The 19,796-nt window shown below is 58.4% G+C and overlaps 1 protein-coding gene across 1 annotated transcript; it reads right to left on the reverse strand.

Annotated features, from left to right (window-relative positions):
- Nucleotides 1–1,483: 1,483 nt before the first annotated feature.
- NPAS1 (neuronal PAS domain protein 1) lies at nucleotides 1,484–19,354 on the reverse strand. Its single transcript, XM_031961653.1, has 12 exons — nucleotides 18,967–19,354; nucleotides 17,396–17,557; nucleotides 16,674–16,902; nucleotides 9,065–9,160; nucleotides 8,693–8,782; nucleotides 7,822–8,005; nucleotides 6,827–6,948; nucleotides 5,911–6,092; nucleotides 4,009–4,115; nucleotides 3,331–3,478; nucleotides 2,918–3,012; nucleotides 1,484–2,154 (listed from the first exon to the last, which is right to left on the reverse strand). Exons 2-12 carry the CDS (start codon nucleotides 17,488–17,490, stop codon nucleotides 1,484–1,486), a joined length of 2,019 nt encoding a protein of 672 aa, XP_031817513.1. The 5' UTR covers nucleotides 17,491–17,557; nucleotides 18,967–19,354.
- Between the last annotated feature and the right edge of the window lie 442 nt (nucleotides 19,355–19,796).

Consider the following 19,796-nt stretch of genomic DNA (forward strand, 5'->3'; position numbering starts at 1 on the left):
CTTCCCGGTTCAGGAAGCCCTTGGCCCGGGCATGGAGCTTTCCTTCATGCAGGCATGGGCGGAGGCCCTTAGGAGTGCTTTGGAGGGGCCGTGCTTGGACAGGACCCCCCCCGGGGCCCCCCCAGCCCCCCTTTTCCTTTTCTGCACTGGGGGCAAAGGGCATGAAGGGAACAGAACTTTGGGGGAGATCCCGGTCCCCTACTTCCTTGAAAAAAGGGCAGGGGGCTATTTTCCCGGCTCCCAGATTCTGAGCAGCCAGGCTCTGGCCCCTGGAGGCGGGCCTCTGGGGATCCCTTCCCTTCCCACCCCTCCCTTCCTGGATTCTGCCCCTCCTGCCCCCCCCATCCCCGCCCCGGGGTCAGCCCCAAACCAGCCCCCATTGGGGGGCCCCTCCCTGCTTTCCAGGCCGGCCCTTCCCAGTGTCCCACCCGGCCCGCGGCCCGTGGCTCCGGGGGCTTTCCCCACCCCCGGCCTCGATCCCGGCCCCTTTCCTCCCCTTCCCCCCACCGAGGCCCCCCCCTCCGGGCCCCCGGCGGTTTGCCCCAGCCTCTCCCCCCCCCCCTTCCTTCGGGTCCCCCGCCCCTCCCCGCCCCGGGGTCCTGGGCTGTGGAGCTTTGTCCCCGGGCCCCGTCCCTCGCTTTTCCCCTGTTGTCCCATCCCCCGTTCTCCTTTGGGGCTCGTCCTGGGGCCGCCCCCCCCCGCCCCCTCCCCCCTCCCCTGCCCCAGGCCCCTTCCTCTGCCGAACCTCTTCTCCTGGGCGGCCTCGGCCTGTTCTCCGGGCCCTTCTGGCCCTGGCCTCCACGGCCCTTTCCGTCTCCGGGGGGTGGGGGGCCGTGGGCCCCGGCCGGGGCCTGGCCCGGCCGGGGGCCCTGGGCCAACGGGCTGGGGTGGGGGCAATGGGGGCTGGGCGCAAGCGATGAGGGGGCCTCCCGGCCAAACCCCGGCCCTTTCCCCACCCCGTAGGGCTCGGGGCCCCTTCCCCATTGGCACACACTCCCCCGGCTCCAGCGTGGGGTTTGGGGGACTCCTTCCCCTCCACCCCAAGGGGCCCAGGGGGCCCCTGGGGCCTCCTGCCCCCAGTTTCCCCTCCCCACTAGCTGTCCCCTGCCCCCTCCCCTCTCCCGGTCCCAGGGCCCCCAGTTCCCCAGGGGTGCAGCCCTTTTTGGAACTCCCCCAAGGGAAACTAGAGCCGGTTTTTTAGGGACCCGGTGGCGGCTTTCAAGGGAAGGGGTCGGCCCTCCCACTTAAGCCCGGCTCCCTGCCTTCCCCTCCCCCTCTGTTCCTCCCGGGCCCCTCCCCTCAGCCCCAAAAATAAAGGGGGGTGTGCTTTAAATAGCCCCGCTGCTGGCCTCTGTTCCCCCTCAGGGAACCTGGGAGAACAGGCTCCCATTTATTCCCATCCCCGTTTTGTGGGGCCAAAGAAAGGCCTGGGAAGGAGGGAGCCCCCAGTTTGGAAAAAACCCACCCCCCGGGGAAACCCCCGTCAGCCCTCAGCCCCCCCCAGGAAAAAGAAAGGTTGGGAAAGGGAACCTTTTAATTTGGGGGCCCCAGCCCCGCCCCTGGCTTGCTCAGGGCTCCCTTGTGCCCCGATGCTGGGAGGGCCCATGCTGGGAAAACAGGCCCTCCCCGTCCTTTCCGGCGGTCCTATCCCCCCTGTAGCCCCAAGAAGGGTACACGGGTGACCTCCGGAAAAAGCCGGCCCGGGGCCGGTTAGCCTGTGGAGGTGCTGATAAACCAGCCCTGGGGTGGGGAGGGCCAGGCCCAGCTCGGCCGGCCCGTATCGGATGGTGCTGGTGTACAGGCCCCGGCCGGGGGCCAGGTAACCGGCGTGGAGCAGAGTGGGTGGGGATGGGGAGTCGGGGGGCGAAGGGGGCCTGTGGAAGGGCTCCCCAGTGTGATAAGAGGTGGCAAAGCTCCACGGCCTCATGGTCTCCCGCTTCAAGCTCCCCGCCCGGATGACCGAGGTGAATTCGGGACGGGGCACAGGGTGTCTGGACTCCCCCTCATCACTGTCCTCCCTGCCTTCCCCGGCGGCCTCTCCTTGGCCGCTGCTTCCTCTGGCTGGCTCCAGTTTGATGCGTTTTCCCCGGGCATGATGGGCCCCGGGCTCAGGCTGGGAAGCTCCTTGCTCCCCCTCCACCTGGGCCTTGGACTCTGAAAGAGAAGATTCTTGTTCCGGGCTACAGGCCTGAGGAGGGCAACATCCCCCCCCCCCAGCACCTCAAATGAAAGGACTGGGAAATGTGGTCTGCAGGGGCCCCTCTGGCTCCCACGTTCTGTGATTTATGTTCTAATGTTCTTCCAGCTCTGACAATCTAAGTTCTAAAGCCTTCCACCTGACATCCCCTGTTCTAAGCCCCCTCCCAGCTCTGACATCGCCTGTTCTAAGGCCCCACCCAGCCCTGACATCCCCTGTTCTAAGGCCCCACCCAGCCCTGACATCCCCTGTTCTAAGGCCCCCCACCTCTGACATCCCCTGTTCTAAGGCCCCTCCCAGCCCTGACATCCCCTGTTCTAAGCCCCCTCCCAGCTCTGACATCCCCTGTTCTAAGGCTCCTCCCAGCTCTGACCCTCTGTGTTCTCAGCCCCCTCCCAGCCCTGCCCTAACCCTAACCCTAACCCTAAGGCCCCTCCCACACCGGACCTTATCTCCTAGGGTGCTTATGATGGGACACTTTGCTCTGTTTTAGTCGCTTCCATCCTGGCATTCAGTGATTTTCTCAGACTCTTTCACCACTGACGATCCTGGGGATCTCAGATCCTATCTAGGGGCGTCTGCTGTGGGAGTGGGCGGGCTGTGGGAACCAAATTCTGGGGAAGGGGATAGAATTTGGGGTCCCGAGCCCTCCACCACCGTGCCTGCCCCCCCTGACCTGTCCCTGGTAGCAGGGGGGCTTTCTAGCAGTGGCCCAGGTACCTTTGATCTCGGGTTCCGCATCGGAGAGATCCTCCTGGGGGATAATGCTAGGGAGCTGGAAAGTGTCCAAGGCCATGTGGCCGCTTTCCACCTGACTGTGAATGAGGAGCATAGTCACAGGCCGGATCTCCCGGCCTTCATCCCTGCCCCCACTCTGAAGTCTCAGGTTCTTAGAGGGGCTTTGGGGATAACAGGTTCCAGCTGGGGTGACCCGTTCTTCAGAAATGTTTTGGGGGCCAGGGCTGGCTCTTCAGCTCCCCGACGTGGGCCCTGCACTTGACCCTGCATTTTGCTGCCCTGCTGGAGAGACCTGGGGACTCTGATGAATTCTGTCACAAGTAGATGGAATCCCTCCCCACGACCGAGTCCACCCCTGCCTCCTCCCCCCGGACAGTGGCTCGGGCCTGCCTTACCTGAGGATGTAGCTGACCCAGACGACGTGGCGCTCGCCCGGGCTCTTGCCACTGATGGCCACCGTGGCCACAGACTGGAGCCAGATGAAGCCCCCAGCCCTCTGCAGCCATCGGTAGTAGCCCGTCACCACCTGCCCTTTGTCCAGCACTGGCCCGGGAGGGAAAGGCCGAGGCAGAGACGGGTGTCGATCCGAGCCGGGATTGGGAGACAGAGTTGGGAGTGGGGAAACACAAGGTGGGGAGGGGATGCAGGAGAGATAACAATGGAAAAAGGGAGTGATGGGCAGGGATTGGAGACATGGATGGGGAGAGACAGCGGTACAGGGGGACGGTCCGAAAAGGGAAGAGAAGGTGTGGAGAGAGAGACAGAGACAACGTATGGCCGAGAAACGAGAAGTATTAAGGGACACGCAAACAGAAAAATGAAGGTGGAAAAGAGACCAACAGACAGTAAGAATCTGAGAGGTAGGATACATCTAGAGAAAGGGATCTTGGGGATGCTCGGGGGGGGGGGCTCAACTTTGGTCCTTCTACTGAAGGATTCCTCTGAGGATAAAATGAGGGAGAGCAGGACTGAGGGAGCGTGGGCCACTGGAGTACAAGCTAAGAAAGGCATTCCCCAGGGGGAGGTTCCTGGAGATGGGGGGGGTTAATGGGGGACAGAGGGGGTTCACGCACAGTCCAGGTGGCTCTGGCGAATCCCAGCCACGTCCTCCCCGTGGATATACTGGTAGCAGCTTCGTCCGATCAGTTCTGAGGGGCCCACGTCCATGTAATCACTGATCCTGCCAGGGACCCAGATGGACTGAATTAGAATGAAACATCCCAACTCCTCTCTCCAACCCCCAGCTTTCTACCCATCCCTCTAACCCTCTTCTCCTCATGTTCCATCTCCCATCCCGAGTCCTATTTTCCTCATCCCCTCAGCCATTCTCTCCATAGGTCACCTCTTCACCTTCCACCCCCTCCTCTCTTTCCATCCATCTCTTTCCCATCATCCATCTCTCTTTTCCCTTGACTCTCTTCTCTTCTTTCCGTCCTTCTTTCACCCTTTGCAGAATCATAATCTGAACACTGGAAAAGGCTTCAGCAACGACCTACCACATCCTACTCCTGAAAAACATTTCTATTCAAACGTTTCTGACAAATGACCATAGTCTGCATGGAGACCCCTAGGGAAGACCTCCCTAAGCACCCCGTTCTCCTTTTGGATGGCTCTAACTGGTCGAAAGTTTTTCCCGATTCAAGACTGAATTTTCTTCTTTGCATCTCAAACTCATTGCTCCTGAGTTTGCTCTCTGGGGTCAAATAAAACAAATCTAGCCCTTCTTCCGTGATAGCCCTTCAAACATGTCAACATAACAAATCCCCCAGAGTCTTGTCTTCAGTCTGTGTATTTCTGGTTCGTTCAATAAATCTCCATATGGTCTTGACTCAAATCCCATCATTATCCTGGTTGTTCTCTTCTGGACACTCTAGCTAGCCACTATTAAGTGGCCTTTTTAATTTGATGCCAAAAAACTGACCAGACCACTCCATTCTGATTTCTCCATTTTTCATCTATTTTTTCTTCCCCATCTCTTTATCTTTAGTCTATCTGCCTCCATCCCCTCCTCAGCTGCTTATCTTCCATTATAATATCTCCATTGTCCAATCCCGTCCCTGAATCCCCATCCCTCCACGATCATCTCTCTATCCTCAGATAACCACAGATCACTTTATCCATCCACTAAAGCTCCTTCATCCACCTCCTCATCTCCAACTTTGTCCTTTGGATTCATTCCCATCTCTTCCTGAGTTAATTAATCTCCAGCTTTCCATCCATTGCCGTCCATCCCTTCTTTATCCAGCTCTCTGTCTCTCTTTGACTTCTCTGGCACATCCATCCCTCCTCCTTCCTTTCTCAAATCTGCCTCTCCATCGTTTCTTTTCCCCATCTCTCCATTATCTCTACCAATGCCCATTTCTCTATCTTCCATTTCTCATTTCCCCATTTCCTCCTTTTACCTTTGTTGGCCCTTCTTCCAGCCCATTCCTCTTTTACCCATTTCCAGATTTACATCTTTCCATGCTTACTTCCCTACTGTTTCCATCTCTGTCCCCACACTCATCTCCTGACTTCCTATCTCTTCACTCCATTCTCTCTGTCTCTCTCGTCTTTCTCTCTGTGTGTCTCTATCTCTCTGTCAGTCTTGTCTCTTTCTTTCTCTTTGTGTCTTATCTCTGTCTCTCTGTCTGTCTCTGTCTCTTTCTGCCTGTCTCTGTCTCTGTCTCTGCCTGTCTCTGTCTCTGTCTCTCTCACATACACAAACACATCTTCCCATTTCACTGTCCCTGCTTTCCACTTCCACTGATTTATTCTTTATATTTCCTCCATTTCCCATCATTCTAACCCCACCTTCCCACTCTTTCCCCACTTCTTCATTCTCCAAGCTCCTCTTAACTGACCCCCGACCTCCGCACCTTTCTTTCTCTCATTCCTCTGGTCCCCTCTCCTTACGTGAATCTGTTTCCCACCATCTCTTCCCCCATTTCTCAGTCTCCTCCACTCCCCATTCCTTGACTTCTCAGCCCTCTCACCTGCTCTCACAGGAGATGATGGTCAAGGCCAGGCTGAGGCGAAAGACAAGTGTGTGGCCGTGCAAGGGAAGTTCACTGAGTGGGGCTGGGGGCAGGGTGTGGCCCAGAGCTACGAGACCCAAAGCTTGGCCCCGCCGGGCTGTCAACAGCTGAGTCCTGAGGCGGCCGGTCACGTGAATTACCTGTGAGACAGTTGGGAAGCGCACCTGGGTAGTGGAGGGGTGTGGCCAAGGGAGGCGAGGGATGCAGAGCGGAAGGTGCAATGCTTCTCTCTTACAAGTGAGGAAAACAGTTTCCCTGGGAAATTGCCATTTCCCTGGCTCCCACCTGGAACTGGAACCAGGCCTGTTGAGTCCAAATCCGTGGCTGTGAAGCTGGATGAGGACCAGAGCAGTTGGGTAGAAGGGGGCAGATTGGCCATTAATAGGGAGAGGAATTACAGATGGGCAGAGGATGTAGCCGTCAGGTGGCAGAGCGGGCAGAGCGCCAGGCCTGGAGTCGGGAAGATCTGAATTCAAATCTGGACCCGGGCCATAACTAGTGTGACGTGGGCACGTCGCTTAAAAGAAAAAGTAATAGCACTGCCTCCCATCTTGGTTGTAGGAATCAAATGAGATAATGGGAAATCATTTGGCGCTGTACCTGGCACATAGTGCTATAGAAATGTCATTATTGTATAGCTGGGCCGGGGGACAGTTATTATTGTAGTTAATATTATTATAGTTATATAGATGGCCAAAGGAACTGACAGCATAGGAAGCCCAGTTTGGCCAAGGACAAAGGAAGTGTTGAATGTTTATGTCAAGGCAAAGAATAGGGGACTAAAGGACGCTGAGGAAGCCCTCAGGGGGAGGGAGGAAGCCCTGGGAGTCATCTTGGGGAAGGAGGAAGCGAGAGTCAGCTCAGGAGGGCTCACCTTGTATCCCGAAGCCTTGACATGCAGCCCCCGCTTGGTGAGTGTGGATTTCATTCGGACGAAGAAGGAACGCTCAAGGGAGCCGGGCTGGCTTCGAGGAGTAATCACAGGGAGGGCCAGCTCTAAAGCAAGGGGTTTGGGGGCTCAGCGTGTTTCGGGACAGTGAGCCTCCCTCCCCGGTCCTTCTCAGACCAGATCTGGGCTCGTGTCCCCCATCCCCCAGACTCCTCAGCTACACAATCTCATACTTCTCTAGCATTGTCCCCCTTGTCACACATACAGTCACCCAAAGACTCGGAGAAACACAGTCTCGCCAAACACAGATCCAGCGAGCCCCAGATAACCTGGTACGCCACCTGGTTATTCACAACCACAGCCACATACCACCATCATAGCCCATGACGGAGTGGAAAGTATGTTGATATTGAAATGAGAGGTCCTGAGTTCAAGTTTTTCTCTGATTCACTTCCCCTGTGACTATGGATAATTCACTTTATGATAACTATGGCTAGCCTACTTGGGCCCCTCTGTGAAATGAGGACACCAGTGCTCCCAGGACTGCCACTGACCACAAGGAGCCAAGGGAAATGGCAGCTCTTAGTGGGCAGATGGCATGGAGGAAAATCCGAGTTTGAGCCCAGCTAAGCTGAGGTGGGACGCTCTGCACAGGCGAAAGTGGCAAGAGTGCTCCGTATGAAGGCAGAGGGCCTGGGTGCCGCTGCCTGGGTCCCAGGGTCCTCATCTGTGATATAAGGGGCTTGGACTCGCCCCAGAGATCCAGATGTAGATACCATGGTCATTCTTATATCTCCCCTCCCACCCAACCCAGGCCATCTTGAACTAGCCAGCCCGTTCCCCAGGGGGACTTAGACCAGAGGATTCAATTTCCAAGGCTCCGCTTTAAATCAGTAGCTCAAATCCCAGAGGGAAGGGGAGTCAGAGGCTCAGGCCAGGACCCCCACCCTCACTGGGGAAGGGCTCTTAGAGGAAATTACCAATCTCTGGGGCTTCAGAGATTGAGGAAGCTGAGGATGAAGAGGATGAAGAAGAGGAGGAAGAGGGCCCAGAAGGCGGTGCCCCAGGCCCAGGGGGTGGAGCCCTCAGTCCGAGCTGCTCCAGCACCTCTGAGTGGTCCCCCGGATGCACGTAGTCGAACACACTGCTGCCAGTCAGCTCCACCTGTGGGTCAGGGGGTGGCGGAAGTGCAGCGGACACAAGGGCTCATCACTGGTTTGCCCTCGGCCCTACCCCAAGGCATCAGGGGAAAAAAGCCTAGGTACCAGAGAATTATTTCCTACCGTTGGGCGAGGGAAGGAGGGAGTGGGATTATCGGTTCACCTTCTGAGAACACATCTCCCCCAACTAATAGACTCTCTCTGTCTCTAGGGAGCTTAATTATTTTCTTTAGGAAAGGAGAAGTGGGCACAGAAGGAGTCTCTTCTGTTATGGACTAATCTTTCCTCTCTTTTCTTCAAAATGGAGTTTGAAGCTGTCCATGACACCTGAATAAATGGGCGAGGGGGTGGAGGGGTGGGGAAAGGTGTCAGGGACAGGATCTGGGAAGGAAAAGGAGGATTGTCAAAGGAAGTAGCTGAAGGCCCTGGACCCCTGGACACTGGAGGGAGAAAATATGGGGCAGGAAGTACGGGATGAAGGAAGGAGGCTAGAGGATGAGTCTGAGGAGCTTAACATCTAAGGCTTAAGCAGAGGGGAAGGGACTGAGGTTCCCCCAAACTAAATCCAGACAAGAGGAAGGGGAGAAAGGGATTCTCCCTAGAATCCTGAGTTCCCACTAAAAGAAGGCAGAGGAAATTCACAGCTAAGGTCAGAGGCTGAATGCCCAGGACCTCTAACTCCCATGCTTACCTGCGAGAGGCCCAGATAGATGGAAACGGTCTCTGAGATGTAGAGGAACTTGCCCTCCTGGTTCAAGGCGAACACGAATCCGTCCAGCGACTAGGGTGTTAGGAGAGACCTGGAGAAATGAGCTGGGGACCCGAGAGGCTAGAGCACATCAGCTCCTCCAAGAAGTCTTAGAGGTAGGAGGGGTGCCACGGAGGCCGGCACCAGGGGGAGGCTGAGAGCTAATCTGACCCTGAGGGCTCTTCTAGGAAGGGGAGCGCAGAAGGGAGAGGAAACTGGGTTGCCTGGCTTCCCTCATCCTGCAGTTGGGGAAGTGAGAAGAGGGGAAGCTCAAGGGCTTCTGGTAGGGAAGGAAGGAGGCTTCTGGGATCTTACCTGAAGGATGTGGCCTCCCAAATGCTGCTCAAAGAGGTCGGTGAATAGGGCAGAGGTCTCTCTTCGTCCGGAGGCACCAGAGACTGAGGAGAGAGGCTGGGGCTGAAGCCTGCAGGTTAAACATTCTTCTATCTGGCTTCCCCCCACCCTGTGCTTTTGGGCAAATCAGATGGATTTTTTGGACCTCAGTTTCCTTAGCTAAATATGGGATGAGTCCAGACAAAGCCTAAGGCCCCTTTCAGTCTGGAATCTCATGATTCGATGCTCTTAGTTCAAAGCCTCCCTCTGCTGTCATCTGTGCCCGTAGTCAGATCCCCGATTCCTCTGCCTGAAGCTCAGATCCCTTAGATTTGAAGCAAAGAAAGATCCGTAACGTTTTCCCAAGCTCTGAGTCCCATTTTGTTGTGCTCACTGAAGACAGATCCCGCTTGGGTTTTGCCTCTGGTCAGAGGAAGTGAGAATAGACTCATCAGGGCCTCCTTGTGGAACCAAGGTTCCTTCTGGGTCTGCTGTGGTTTGGAGGTCAGCTAGCCTAGCACACATCACACTCACACTCACACTTACACTCACACACACACACTTTCTCTGTCTCACACACAATCACACTCACACACACATTTTCTCTGTCACACACACACAATCACTCACACACTTTCACACACACTCACAATCACACACACATTCACACACACACACATTCACACTCACACACACTCACATATACACATTCACACTCACACACACCCTCACTCTCAGTCACACACATACACACTTTCTCACACACTCACACACCATAGTTACAGATATGGAAAGAGTTCTCAACTTGGACTCACAATACCCGAGTTGTACTCTTGACTCATCCTTTTACTCAACATTAATCAAAGCTCTCTGGGTCTCAGGTTCCCTGCCTAGAAAATGAGCTATCATCCTGTGATCTGATGTCATTCGGATCATTTGGAGTCAGGCAAGGTATCAGCTCCACACCCTGAGAACGCGCAGATGCAAAGCCCTAGAGATTGGGGGTGATCCACCCCCAGACCCCCACGCCCCATTCTCCAAAACCCAGGCTTCGTTTCTTCCCTCGCCGAGAAGCTGCCCTTAGTTCCAGAGTCGCACTGGCGGCTGCTTCAGCCGTTTCTTTGGTGGAGACTTTCAGGACCAAGGTCAGGGACCAGACTTGGTATTCGCTGACTCTGGCTCAGACAAAGCCCCCACAGAAGCCGGGTCCCAGGAGAGCAGCAGTGAGAAGAGCCCTTTCTGACCTCCCAGGGGTGGGGGATTTTCCCCCCAATCTAGGGCCGAAGGAGGGAGAGGGGGAGGGAGGAGGGAAGGCCAGGAAGGAGAGGGATGGCATGAGCTCCGAATTTCTAAATCAGTCCACATCATGTTTTCTGCCACGGAGCAGAGGACGGAAACAGCCTGTTCCCCTGCTCCTGAAACCTTCTGTCTGGAAAGGGCCCAACGACTTTTCCCTCGTCCTCCCCACCTCCAACCTAGAGCTGGACCCAGGCATCCCTTCCACTCGAGATCTGCCTGCCTTCCCTGGGACCTGGGGGTGTTCTCCCCCGCCCCCGCCCCTCTGAGCCTCCTTCTCCCAAGCCCCTAACATTCTCCCACGGTGGCCAGCTCCCTCCCCGGGCTCCCAGCTTGGGTGCAGCCGGCAGCAAACAATGCCTGCGAAGGGGGGTGAGGGGGACCGAGCTCCCGAGCTCACAAACAGCTCCCCCTGACAGACAGGGGAAACAATGCCTTCCCCGATAATTGTCGCAATTTTCTCTGTCATTTCCCTTAATTCTCTCATTTTTCCTTGCTGCAAATAACCCCTCGGGTCAGACAGAGCCCGCCTATAATTAAAAACGTTTAATGGGGGAATTAGAAAGCTGCTGGCAGGGAGCTGGGTGGAGGAGGGAGAAGGAGGATCAGGTGCCTCCCCTTCCCCCCCCCAAACAATTCCCCACTCCCAATCTCAGACCCCTGCTCTCCTCTCAGGCACTGGGCGGGGAGAGGACAGCTCCTGGGAGGTGTTCAGGTCTTATTCCTCACTCCCCAGTTTATTCCTCTTTTCTATATTTTCCTCCTTCCTATTTCTCTGATTCACTCCCTCATTCTTACCTCTGGCTACTTCTCACTCCTACCTCCTCCCATTCCCTTAGAACCCTCACTCACCTTCTCTTGGGCTTCCCTTATTCCTCCCTCCCTCCCCCAATGGTCTCTCTCTCTGCTCTTCCCCAGCTCCTTCCCTTTTCCTGTCCTTCAAGCCCTCAAGCGTGTCCCATCATTATTCCCCCTCCTCACAATTGTCCCTACCACTCCTGTTCCTGCACCTGTCCTCACTTCATCCCTTCCCCCCAAGCCTCATTTCTCCCCAAATGCCTCATTTCCCTGCTTCCACCCTGACCTTCGGATCTCTCCTAGAGTTCAAGTCCATCCTCACTTCCTGCTCCTTTCCTCTTGCCTTTCCCCAGACACACCCATAACCTCCTCCCCCTTTCTACCCATTCCCCATCTCCTCCTCTTCAGAACTCCAGCTCCTATTCCTTGTCTGACTCTCCCCACTTGTCTCAACTACTGTCCCTTCCTCATCTCCCTCCCCCTTCTTTGACTCTTCCTCCTTCATCTCATTCTGCACCTTAGCCCTCATTCTCCCCTCCCTGACTCCCACACCTCTCCCACTCCTCTCACTTCCCTTTCCCCCAGATCTTCACTCCATCCCTTCCACAGAGTGGACAAAGCGGTTGCCATTGGAGTCAGGAACAAGGTCAAACGCCTCCTTGAGCACTTCCTAGCTGGGTAACCTGGTTCTGAAAATTGCTTTTTCTGAGTCTCACTTCGTTCCCCTATAAAATGCAGAAAATAAGAGTCCTACCTCCCAGGGAGCTTTGAGGATGAATGGAGAGACTGCCTAAGGTTCTCTGGGTACCTTAAAGTGCTCTATGAATGCAAGTTAGTTAGTATTATTTCCATATTTAGTAATAATAACAGCTTGCTCATATAGAGATCTAAGATTTGCAAAGGATTTTACAAATGGTTTCCATTTGATCCTCACAACAACCCTGGGAGGTGAGCGCTGACTCCATTTTATTGTTGCTGTTCACTTGTTTCAGTCAAGTCCAACTCTTTGGGATCTCATTTGGAGTTTTCTCGGCAGTTACTGGACAGGTTTGCCATTTCCTTCTCCAGTTCATTTTACAGAGGAGGAAACTGAGGCAAACAGGGTGAAGTGACTTGGCCAAAGTTACCCAGCTTGGAAGTGTCTGAAGCTGGATTTGAACTCGGGAAGAAGAGTCTTTGTGGTTCCAAGGAGCATTCTGTCTATTATGATGCCACCTAGCTGCCAACTCCATTTTACAGATGGTGAAATTAAGACACATGTTACGTGACTGGTCCAGAGTCACCCAGCTAGGAAGTATCTGAGGCCAGTTTTGATCTCACTTCTTCTTGACTCCAGGCCTGGTGCTCCATGCACTGTGTAGACATAGCTATATCCAGCCATGATGCATTTTCCCCTAATCTCCCCCCTCACTACCTGATCCCCCTCCCATTTTTTCCACTTTCCCATTCCTTTTCACTCACTCCCTTTGCCCCGACCCCTACTATCCCTTCCCAATTTAAGCCAGTCCCTTCCAAATGTTCAATCATCTCCCACCCTCTCCCTCCATTAGCAGCTCCACCATCTGTCTCCACCTCGACCCTAACCCCGCTTCCCTCGGTTTCAGGTCCTGAAAGGGTCCAGCCAGACTAAGCAGAGACTGAATGAGACTCTGGCCCATTATCTGGGTGGGTGAGTGGGCATGGAGGGTGCAGGTAATGGGAACCCTCTCCAGAGATAACAGGACCACGAGATTCTAGCTGGAATCCACCTTTGAGATCATCTAGTCCTTTTCCGAGGGGAATGGAGAGGTTGGGAAGCCAGCCCAAGGTCACACAGGCCACTACGACCTGTGATAAAGTCTAGGGAACCGTCACCCCAAATTCAAGGCTCTCCGGCTCCCCACGCTGCTTTGGACCCCGCAGAGCCCTTCTCTCCATCAAGGGGCCAAGGCATTCAGGGGGCTCCAGCTGTCCCTCTTCCTGCCCTTCCTCCTCCAGCCCTGCCCATCCTGCCGCTCGCAGAGGTCCAAATGAGGTTAGGCAGGGGAGGGAGGGTATCCGAGACTGGCCAGACGCTCCCCTCGCCTCTGCGCTTGACTAGGGTGACTAGGACGAGGCAGAAATCGCCTTAGCGTCTGGAACCCAGCTCCCTCCCAGCAGTACAGGGCACACTTGGTATTCCTCTCGCTCCCTCTGGCTTGTCTCCACCACAGCCGGCCTGGGGATGGGAGCTGCATCTTTAAGGAGGCTCTGCTTTTCCCACTTCCCCTAGGAGGGGGGCACTGGGAGAGCAGAGTTCCCCTGCTTTGGGGACACAGAACTAGGGGAACTGAGACAGGGGCACGGGAGTGCTAGGACAGCTGCGAGAACGTGGGGTCTTTGGGACATGGCCCCCCCTCCCCATTTAGGAGGAATGGGGGTGGAGAGGGCAGCTGGCTCTGGAGATCTCAAAGCATTTTTAGCCACTCCCTGTACCTATCGTCTCCCTGCCCCCCTTCAGAGACTGCAGGGTTGGAGGAAGGACAGTGACCTGCCCCAGAAGTCAGAGGAACGTGTCTGGATTGCATTGGCAGGGAGGGAAGGCTGTCAATGTCTTCTCTCCCTCAGCCTCCCCTCTCCCCCCAGCCTCCCCTCTCCCCCAGCCTCCCCTCTGGGGGATCTCTCTTGGTGTCTCCGGGACCCTCCCCACTTTTCTTTGGCGCTAACAGGTATCCCCGAGATCCATCCTAACTAGATCATCTCGTGGACCAGGGAACTGGGGTTCAAGAGGGAGGAGGCTTGGCCAAGGTCACACAAAGAACCGGGTCAAAACCAGAGTCCGGCTCAGCTGGCTGCCAGACCATGACCCCTACAACAATCTACTGCCCACTCTTCCCTCCCCAGCCCCGCTCCCCCATGGGGTCATCCCCAGGTCCGGGGAAGGGAGGGAAACAGAGGGACGGGGAGAAGGCAGACAGGGAGAGGAAGGAGAGACGGAGAGAAGCCTGAAGGATGGAGGGAGACAGCTAGACAGGAGGGGGAGAGAAAAAGGGAACTGGGGGATGGAAGAGAAAGGAAGGAATGAGCCAAAGAGAAAAAAGACCAAAGGACAGAGGGGAGCAGCATAGAATGAAAGCAAAATGGGAGGCTGAAGGATGGGGGGAGGCTGAGGGATGGGGGGGAAGGAAAGGGGGAGTCTGAGGGATGGGGAGAGGGGTGGGGGACAGAAAAGGGGGAGGCAGGGATGGGGGATTTGAGGGAGGGGGACTGAGGGATGGGGGAGGCGGGGAGAGGGGAGGCTGAGGGATGGGGGGAGGCTGAGGGATGGGGGGGAGGCTGAGGGATGGGGGGGGGACTGAGGGATGGGGGGAGGCTGAAGAAAGGAGCAGAGAAAGGGAGGGTTGGAAATGGAGGACCAGAGGAAACCCGAAAAAGGAAGGAAAAAGGCATGGGGAAGCAGGGGAGGGCCGAAGGAGGGAGGGGAGACAGGGAGAGCAAACAGAAAGGGGCATGGGGACAAGGGAGGCTGGAAAAGGGGTGATGAGGGAGAAAAGAGGGAAATGAGGGGCAAGAGGGGAACTAAACCGGGGAATGGAGGGAGAAAAGGAAATTGAGAAACGGGGAGAGGGAAAGGAGAATGAAAAAGAAGGGGAGACTGGGACAAGATGGGGAGACTGAGGCACGGGGGTGGGGAGCGATGGGCAGAGAGAAGGGGGGAGAATGGGGAGAGGCACAAGCAGAAGCGGAGGCAGGGCCTGGGATTCGCCTCCTCTCTCTCCCCCCCTTCTTCTCCCCTTTCTCGGGTGCCTGTTGCACCAACGAGGCTAATTGCAGGCACATTAGCTCGCATTGGCCTCCCGGAGAGCCGGGGTCGGGAGGGTGCACGCGGCGGGGGGAGGCTTCCTTGAGCCCGGTTTCTCGCGGGATTTCCTGGGGTCCCGAGGCCGGAGGGCGCTCCGTTTCTCCTTTACCCTCCCGTCGGCTTCTCCCGGTATGGGGATTTCTCCCGCAGTTTCTCCCTCCCTTTCTGAGCCTCAGTCTCTTCCCCGGGAGGAACTCCCAGCCTTCCCCCACTTCCCTCCGAGCGGAGGGTAAAACGCTTAGAGATCCCCTGAGGAGGGGAACTGAGAAGCCGGCTCCCGCCGAAGCCGGGCTTGGAATGGACATTCTCGGCCCTCGCGTCCGCTCTTCCCAGAGGAGGAAACTGAGACCCGAGGGAGCCGCTAAGTGGGGCGGCCCGGCTCCTGGCCCCGTTCATTTTTTCCGAATTATAGGGGTGAGGGTGGAGGGGAGCAAGGACGGGGAAGGGAAAAAAGGGGGGGGGGGGGGGGGGGGGGGGGGGGGGGGGGGGGAGGCTGCCCCTGACTCTCTTCGTAATGTTGGACAAGTCTGGGCCTCAGTTTCCCTCTCTGTGAAATGGGAGTCTCGAACCGGCTCAGGTGGCCCCGAGCCTCCGAGGCTGAGGCCTTCTCCCGAGAAGTCGGTACTCCTGGGTTCTCTGGAGCCGGGGCGGGGGGGGGGGGGGGGAGCGGGGAGGACGAGGTGGGGTGAAGCCAGAAAAAGAGCCGCGGCGCCCCTCCCTCGCCCGCGCCCCCTCCCTCGGCTCGCGGAGACAATAGGCAGATGTTTATCCGGATTTCCAAGCGCACGCTCGGCGGCGGCTAATTCCCGGGTGGGTAATGACTGTAATCAGTGCTCGCGGTAATGCCGGATTCTCTAGGCGCTGCTTAATTTGCGTAATTACAGCCTTGGAAGCCGCATTATTTAAATGGCGATTTATCGCGGGCCTAATCAATGCTATTTTCTCGGCCCCCCACCATCCCCTCCCCTCCCCTCTGCGGGCGGTGTGGGAACCCGGGGCTCAGCCGGGCTGGGACTCGGACGCCTGGGGCCGCGGGGAGCCCCTCTGCCCCGCGCCAGAAGCGGCCGCCGGGCTCCGCACGGCGCTCCGGGCCCGAGGGGGAGCACAAACTTCTGGGCCCGTGGTCCCCCTGCCGGAGGCGGGCGCTCGGGAGCTAGGCTTCCTTCGGGACTCCTGCCAGGGCCGAGGACGGGGAGAAGGGCTCCCTTCCGGGGCCCGGGGGCCCTCGGGGCTCCGGCAGGCCTGGGAGCAGGGGCACCAGGGGCCTCTGGCCGCCCGGCAGAGGGGCCCCGGATAACGGGCTCCCTCCTGGCAGGGGGGAGGGGCTCGGGGCTCCCGGCAGGCCTGGGAGCAGGGGCACCAGGGGCCTCTGGCCGCCCGGCAGAGGGGCCCCGGATAACGGGCTCCCTCCTGGCAGGGGGACGCTGGGGCTCTCGGGACTGGCTGCAAGGACGTTTCCCCTCCTGGAGGGGGTGGCCAGAGGGGATGCCAGGGTTAGACATAGGAACCAGGTCCGTCTCAGGCCCGGGCCCAGAGACCCCAGGGCTCCCTTCGTCTCTGGGCGGGCCAGCAGAGCCTCGTTCCCCACCTAGCAGGCGAGGGCGCAGGAAGCCTGCTCTTTGTCCTGGCCCTCCTCGGAACCCTGGCGTCCCGGGTCCCCTCAGTGTTACCTGGCACTGGTGGCGGGTCGGCTCTGGGTGGGCTCCAGGGGGGGTCCCCGAGGGCAGCGAAGTCTCGCAGGCGGAGGTAGGTGATGCTGAGCCGCACGATGGAAGCCTTGTCCAGCTGGCTGGTGATGGCGCTGGGCAGGGGCAGCGTCTTCGCCAGCTCGTAAAATTCGAAGTTCTCTTTGCCCCGGCGGGAGCGGGCCGCGTTCCGGGACTTCTCCTTCCGCAAGGCCTGCAGGCTTCGGGAGTGGGGGAAGGGTCACTATGGGCCCCCCAGCCCCCCAGGGGACGGAAGTGGGCCTCTCGGGGAACCCGGAAGGCGTCAGGTAGAGTAGGAGCAGGGGCAGAACCCAGGGGCAGAATTCCAAATGGGTGGGAACAGAACCTGGGTGAGAATCCCTCCATTTAGGGCGGGGACAGAAGTAGGAGAACATTCTCAGGGGGCGGGACAGAGCCCTAAATCGGAGTTTTATCGTCTAGTGGGAGCGGTCAGAACGCAGGTGAGAATGTCCAGTGGGCGGGGAGAGAATGGTCAGAGAGTCCCCCCCTCTTGGAAGTCGGGGACAGACCTGGGGACAGGTGTGAACTTTCTTAATGGGATGCAACAGAATCCTGAGGGAGAAGCCCACTTCTGAGGGGGTGGGGACAGAACTCTGGGTGAGAATTCTGCCAGTACCGGCGGGGGAGGGGGGGGAAGGGACGGGGGAGGGGGGAAGGGCAGGTCTTGCTCACCAGGGCGCAGGCGGGGCTTTGACCAGCAGTCCCTGCAGGAAATCCCACTCCACGCTGACGCACTTGACCTCGCTTCCTGAGAAGTGGGCCGCCATTTCTGCGCCCCGAAAGACAGGCTTGGATGGACTCAGAGTGGGGGGTGGGATTCAGGGTCCTGGGCACCTGCGGTAGGAGAAGAAAGCGGTGGTGAGGACCCATTAGGTGCCCCGGAGGCCCCAGCCACCCGCTGCCTTGTTCCCCCCTCCTCCCCCTGAAGCCGAGTTCTGGCCAAGAGAGGGAGAACCCAGCTCGAGAGCCCCCCGAACTCAGGCCTCCGCTGGCCTAGCTCACGACCTGCTCCAGGACCTCGAGGGTCAGAGTTCACAACGACCGGTTTCTTTCCGTGATTAGCCTTGAATATGCCCCTGCGCAGCTCCCGGCCTCAGTCTCCCCCTCAGGAGCTCCCCGAGCCCGGAATCGCGGTCCCCCCCGGCGCGGTTGGGGGTGGGAGGCGCTGGGTTACTCCTGCCTCCCTTTTCCAGCCCCCAGGCCTCGGGAACTGCAAGAGCCTCGACTTACACATTCCCCGCAGCTCCCGGTCCTCCTCCCTAAGCGGGCGAGTTTCTCTCTCAGAAACCCAGGCGGCTGCTCTCCCCGCAAGCGAGCCCGCGTGGGGCCGCCAGCGCGCGCGGACGTGCCCAGCCTCCCAGTCCTCAGCCGCCCGCGCCGGGCCGGCTCCCGCATACCAATGGGGCCCACGCGGCGCGCATACGGATCGGGACCGGCCCGCGCCCTGCATACCAAGCGACGACCCCGATCGAGCAGGCGGCGAGAGCTGGGCTGCCGGCAGCGGGGAAGGCCGGGAACTGTTCCTGAGCCCTAGACGGCCCGACTCTCCCACCCGCCACCCCGGGGCTCCGGCCATCACCCCTCCCCCCGCCCCCGCCTCCCTACGCCTCAGACTTCCACCCTCCCTCACTTCCCTTTGCCTTGCAGCTGCCCTGGGGAGACCTGGACCTACAGTGGGGGAGGGAAAAGGGAGGCCACTGACCTCTTTCCTCTAGCTCGTGGGGTCTCTAATTGCTCCCCCGACCCTCACTTGGCTGCCTCGAGAGAAAGCCACGTGTTCTGGGCTTTGCGATCCCAGTCCCTCTCCCCCACTTCCCCCCCCCCCCCCCCCCCCCAATCCATCTCCTCTTCTCCTAGGACCTCCTTGGGCGTCCAGTCTCTCCTCCGGATTCCGGAACCGCTGCCTCCTCTCCCCCGGGGCCTCTGATGTCCAGGCGCAGGGATCCAGGTGTCTTCCCCATAAAGCCCCCCCCCCCCAACTGAGCACCGTCTAGATCTCCTCTTTCACTGGGACTCAGGCGTCCACCACACTCCCTCCCAGCCGCGTTGGGCCTCTGCGAGGACCCAGGCATCCCATCTCGCCTTCCTTGGACTCAGGATCCAACCGCTCCCCTCCCTCCCCTCCACCAGTCGTCCAGCTCCCAAAGCCTTGAGGACCCTCCTCCTGGCTTAGCTTCCTCAAGAAGCCGCTTGTCGAAGCCCCTCTTTGCCTAGAATCCAGGGGTCTGGGTCCCTTCTCTTACCAGCACCGGAGTATCCTGGTCCCCTCTCCCTGTGACCCAGACTTCTGGCTTTCCTCTCTCTCCCGGACCAAAGTGTTCAACTCACTGGGCTCTTCCAGCCTTTCCCCCCGAATTACCCAGCTCCATGGCAGTCGCCCGCCTCTGGCTCGGTGTCCCGGGGGGCTCCGGATGCAGCGCTGGATCGGTCCGGTCCAACAGGGAGGCTGGGGGCCGCTCCATAGGCCCTAAAGCTCCCGCCGGGATCCGCGGGGCTCGGGAGGTGCTCACACCCCGAGCTGGCACCAGGGCCGCTTCTCACATGGAGAGCCTTGGACATCGCCGGCTGCCGGGATGGGCGGAGTTTCCCGGAGCCCCGCCCCCGGGAGCCCTTAAGGCCCCATTACCTCGATAGGAGAACCCCTTCCCCCAAACCAGCACCGTTTCAAGAGCAGGGGCGGGGCGGAGGAACGCCCCCTCACTTTCTTCCCATTCAAATAGCGACGAGACTGGCCTCCACAGAATATCTCCCAAGTCCCTCCCTTCCCCAAGTGCCCCGACTCCCCCTAGACCAGCCGGGAGCCCCTCTCTCCAAAGTACCTTCTGGAGGCCTCCTCCAAAGCAGGCTGGAATCCCGGAAGCCCCGCCCCTTCCCGAGTGCCTCTCAGTCCCCATAAACAGCCTCTGAGCCCCCAGAGTCACCCTCCCAGAGAATGTCCCGGAGTCCTCCACAGAAGGGTCCAGAGCAGCCTTCCCTCCAGAAACCTCCCTGATCCCTCCCCTAAGATCTCTCTGCATCCTCCCAGAACCTTCCTGAGGGCCTCACCTAAAATTCGAGGCCCCCGAAGGACGTC

Source organism: Sarcophilus harrisii, chromosome 3 (assembly GCF_902635505.1).
Source record: "Sarcophilus harrisii chromosome 3, mSarHar1.11, whole genome shotgun sequence".
Taxonomy (NCBI): domain Eukaryota; kingdom Metazoa; phylum Chordata; class Mammalia; order Dasyuromorphia; family Dasyuridae; genus Sarcophilus; species Sarcophilus harrisii.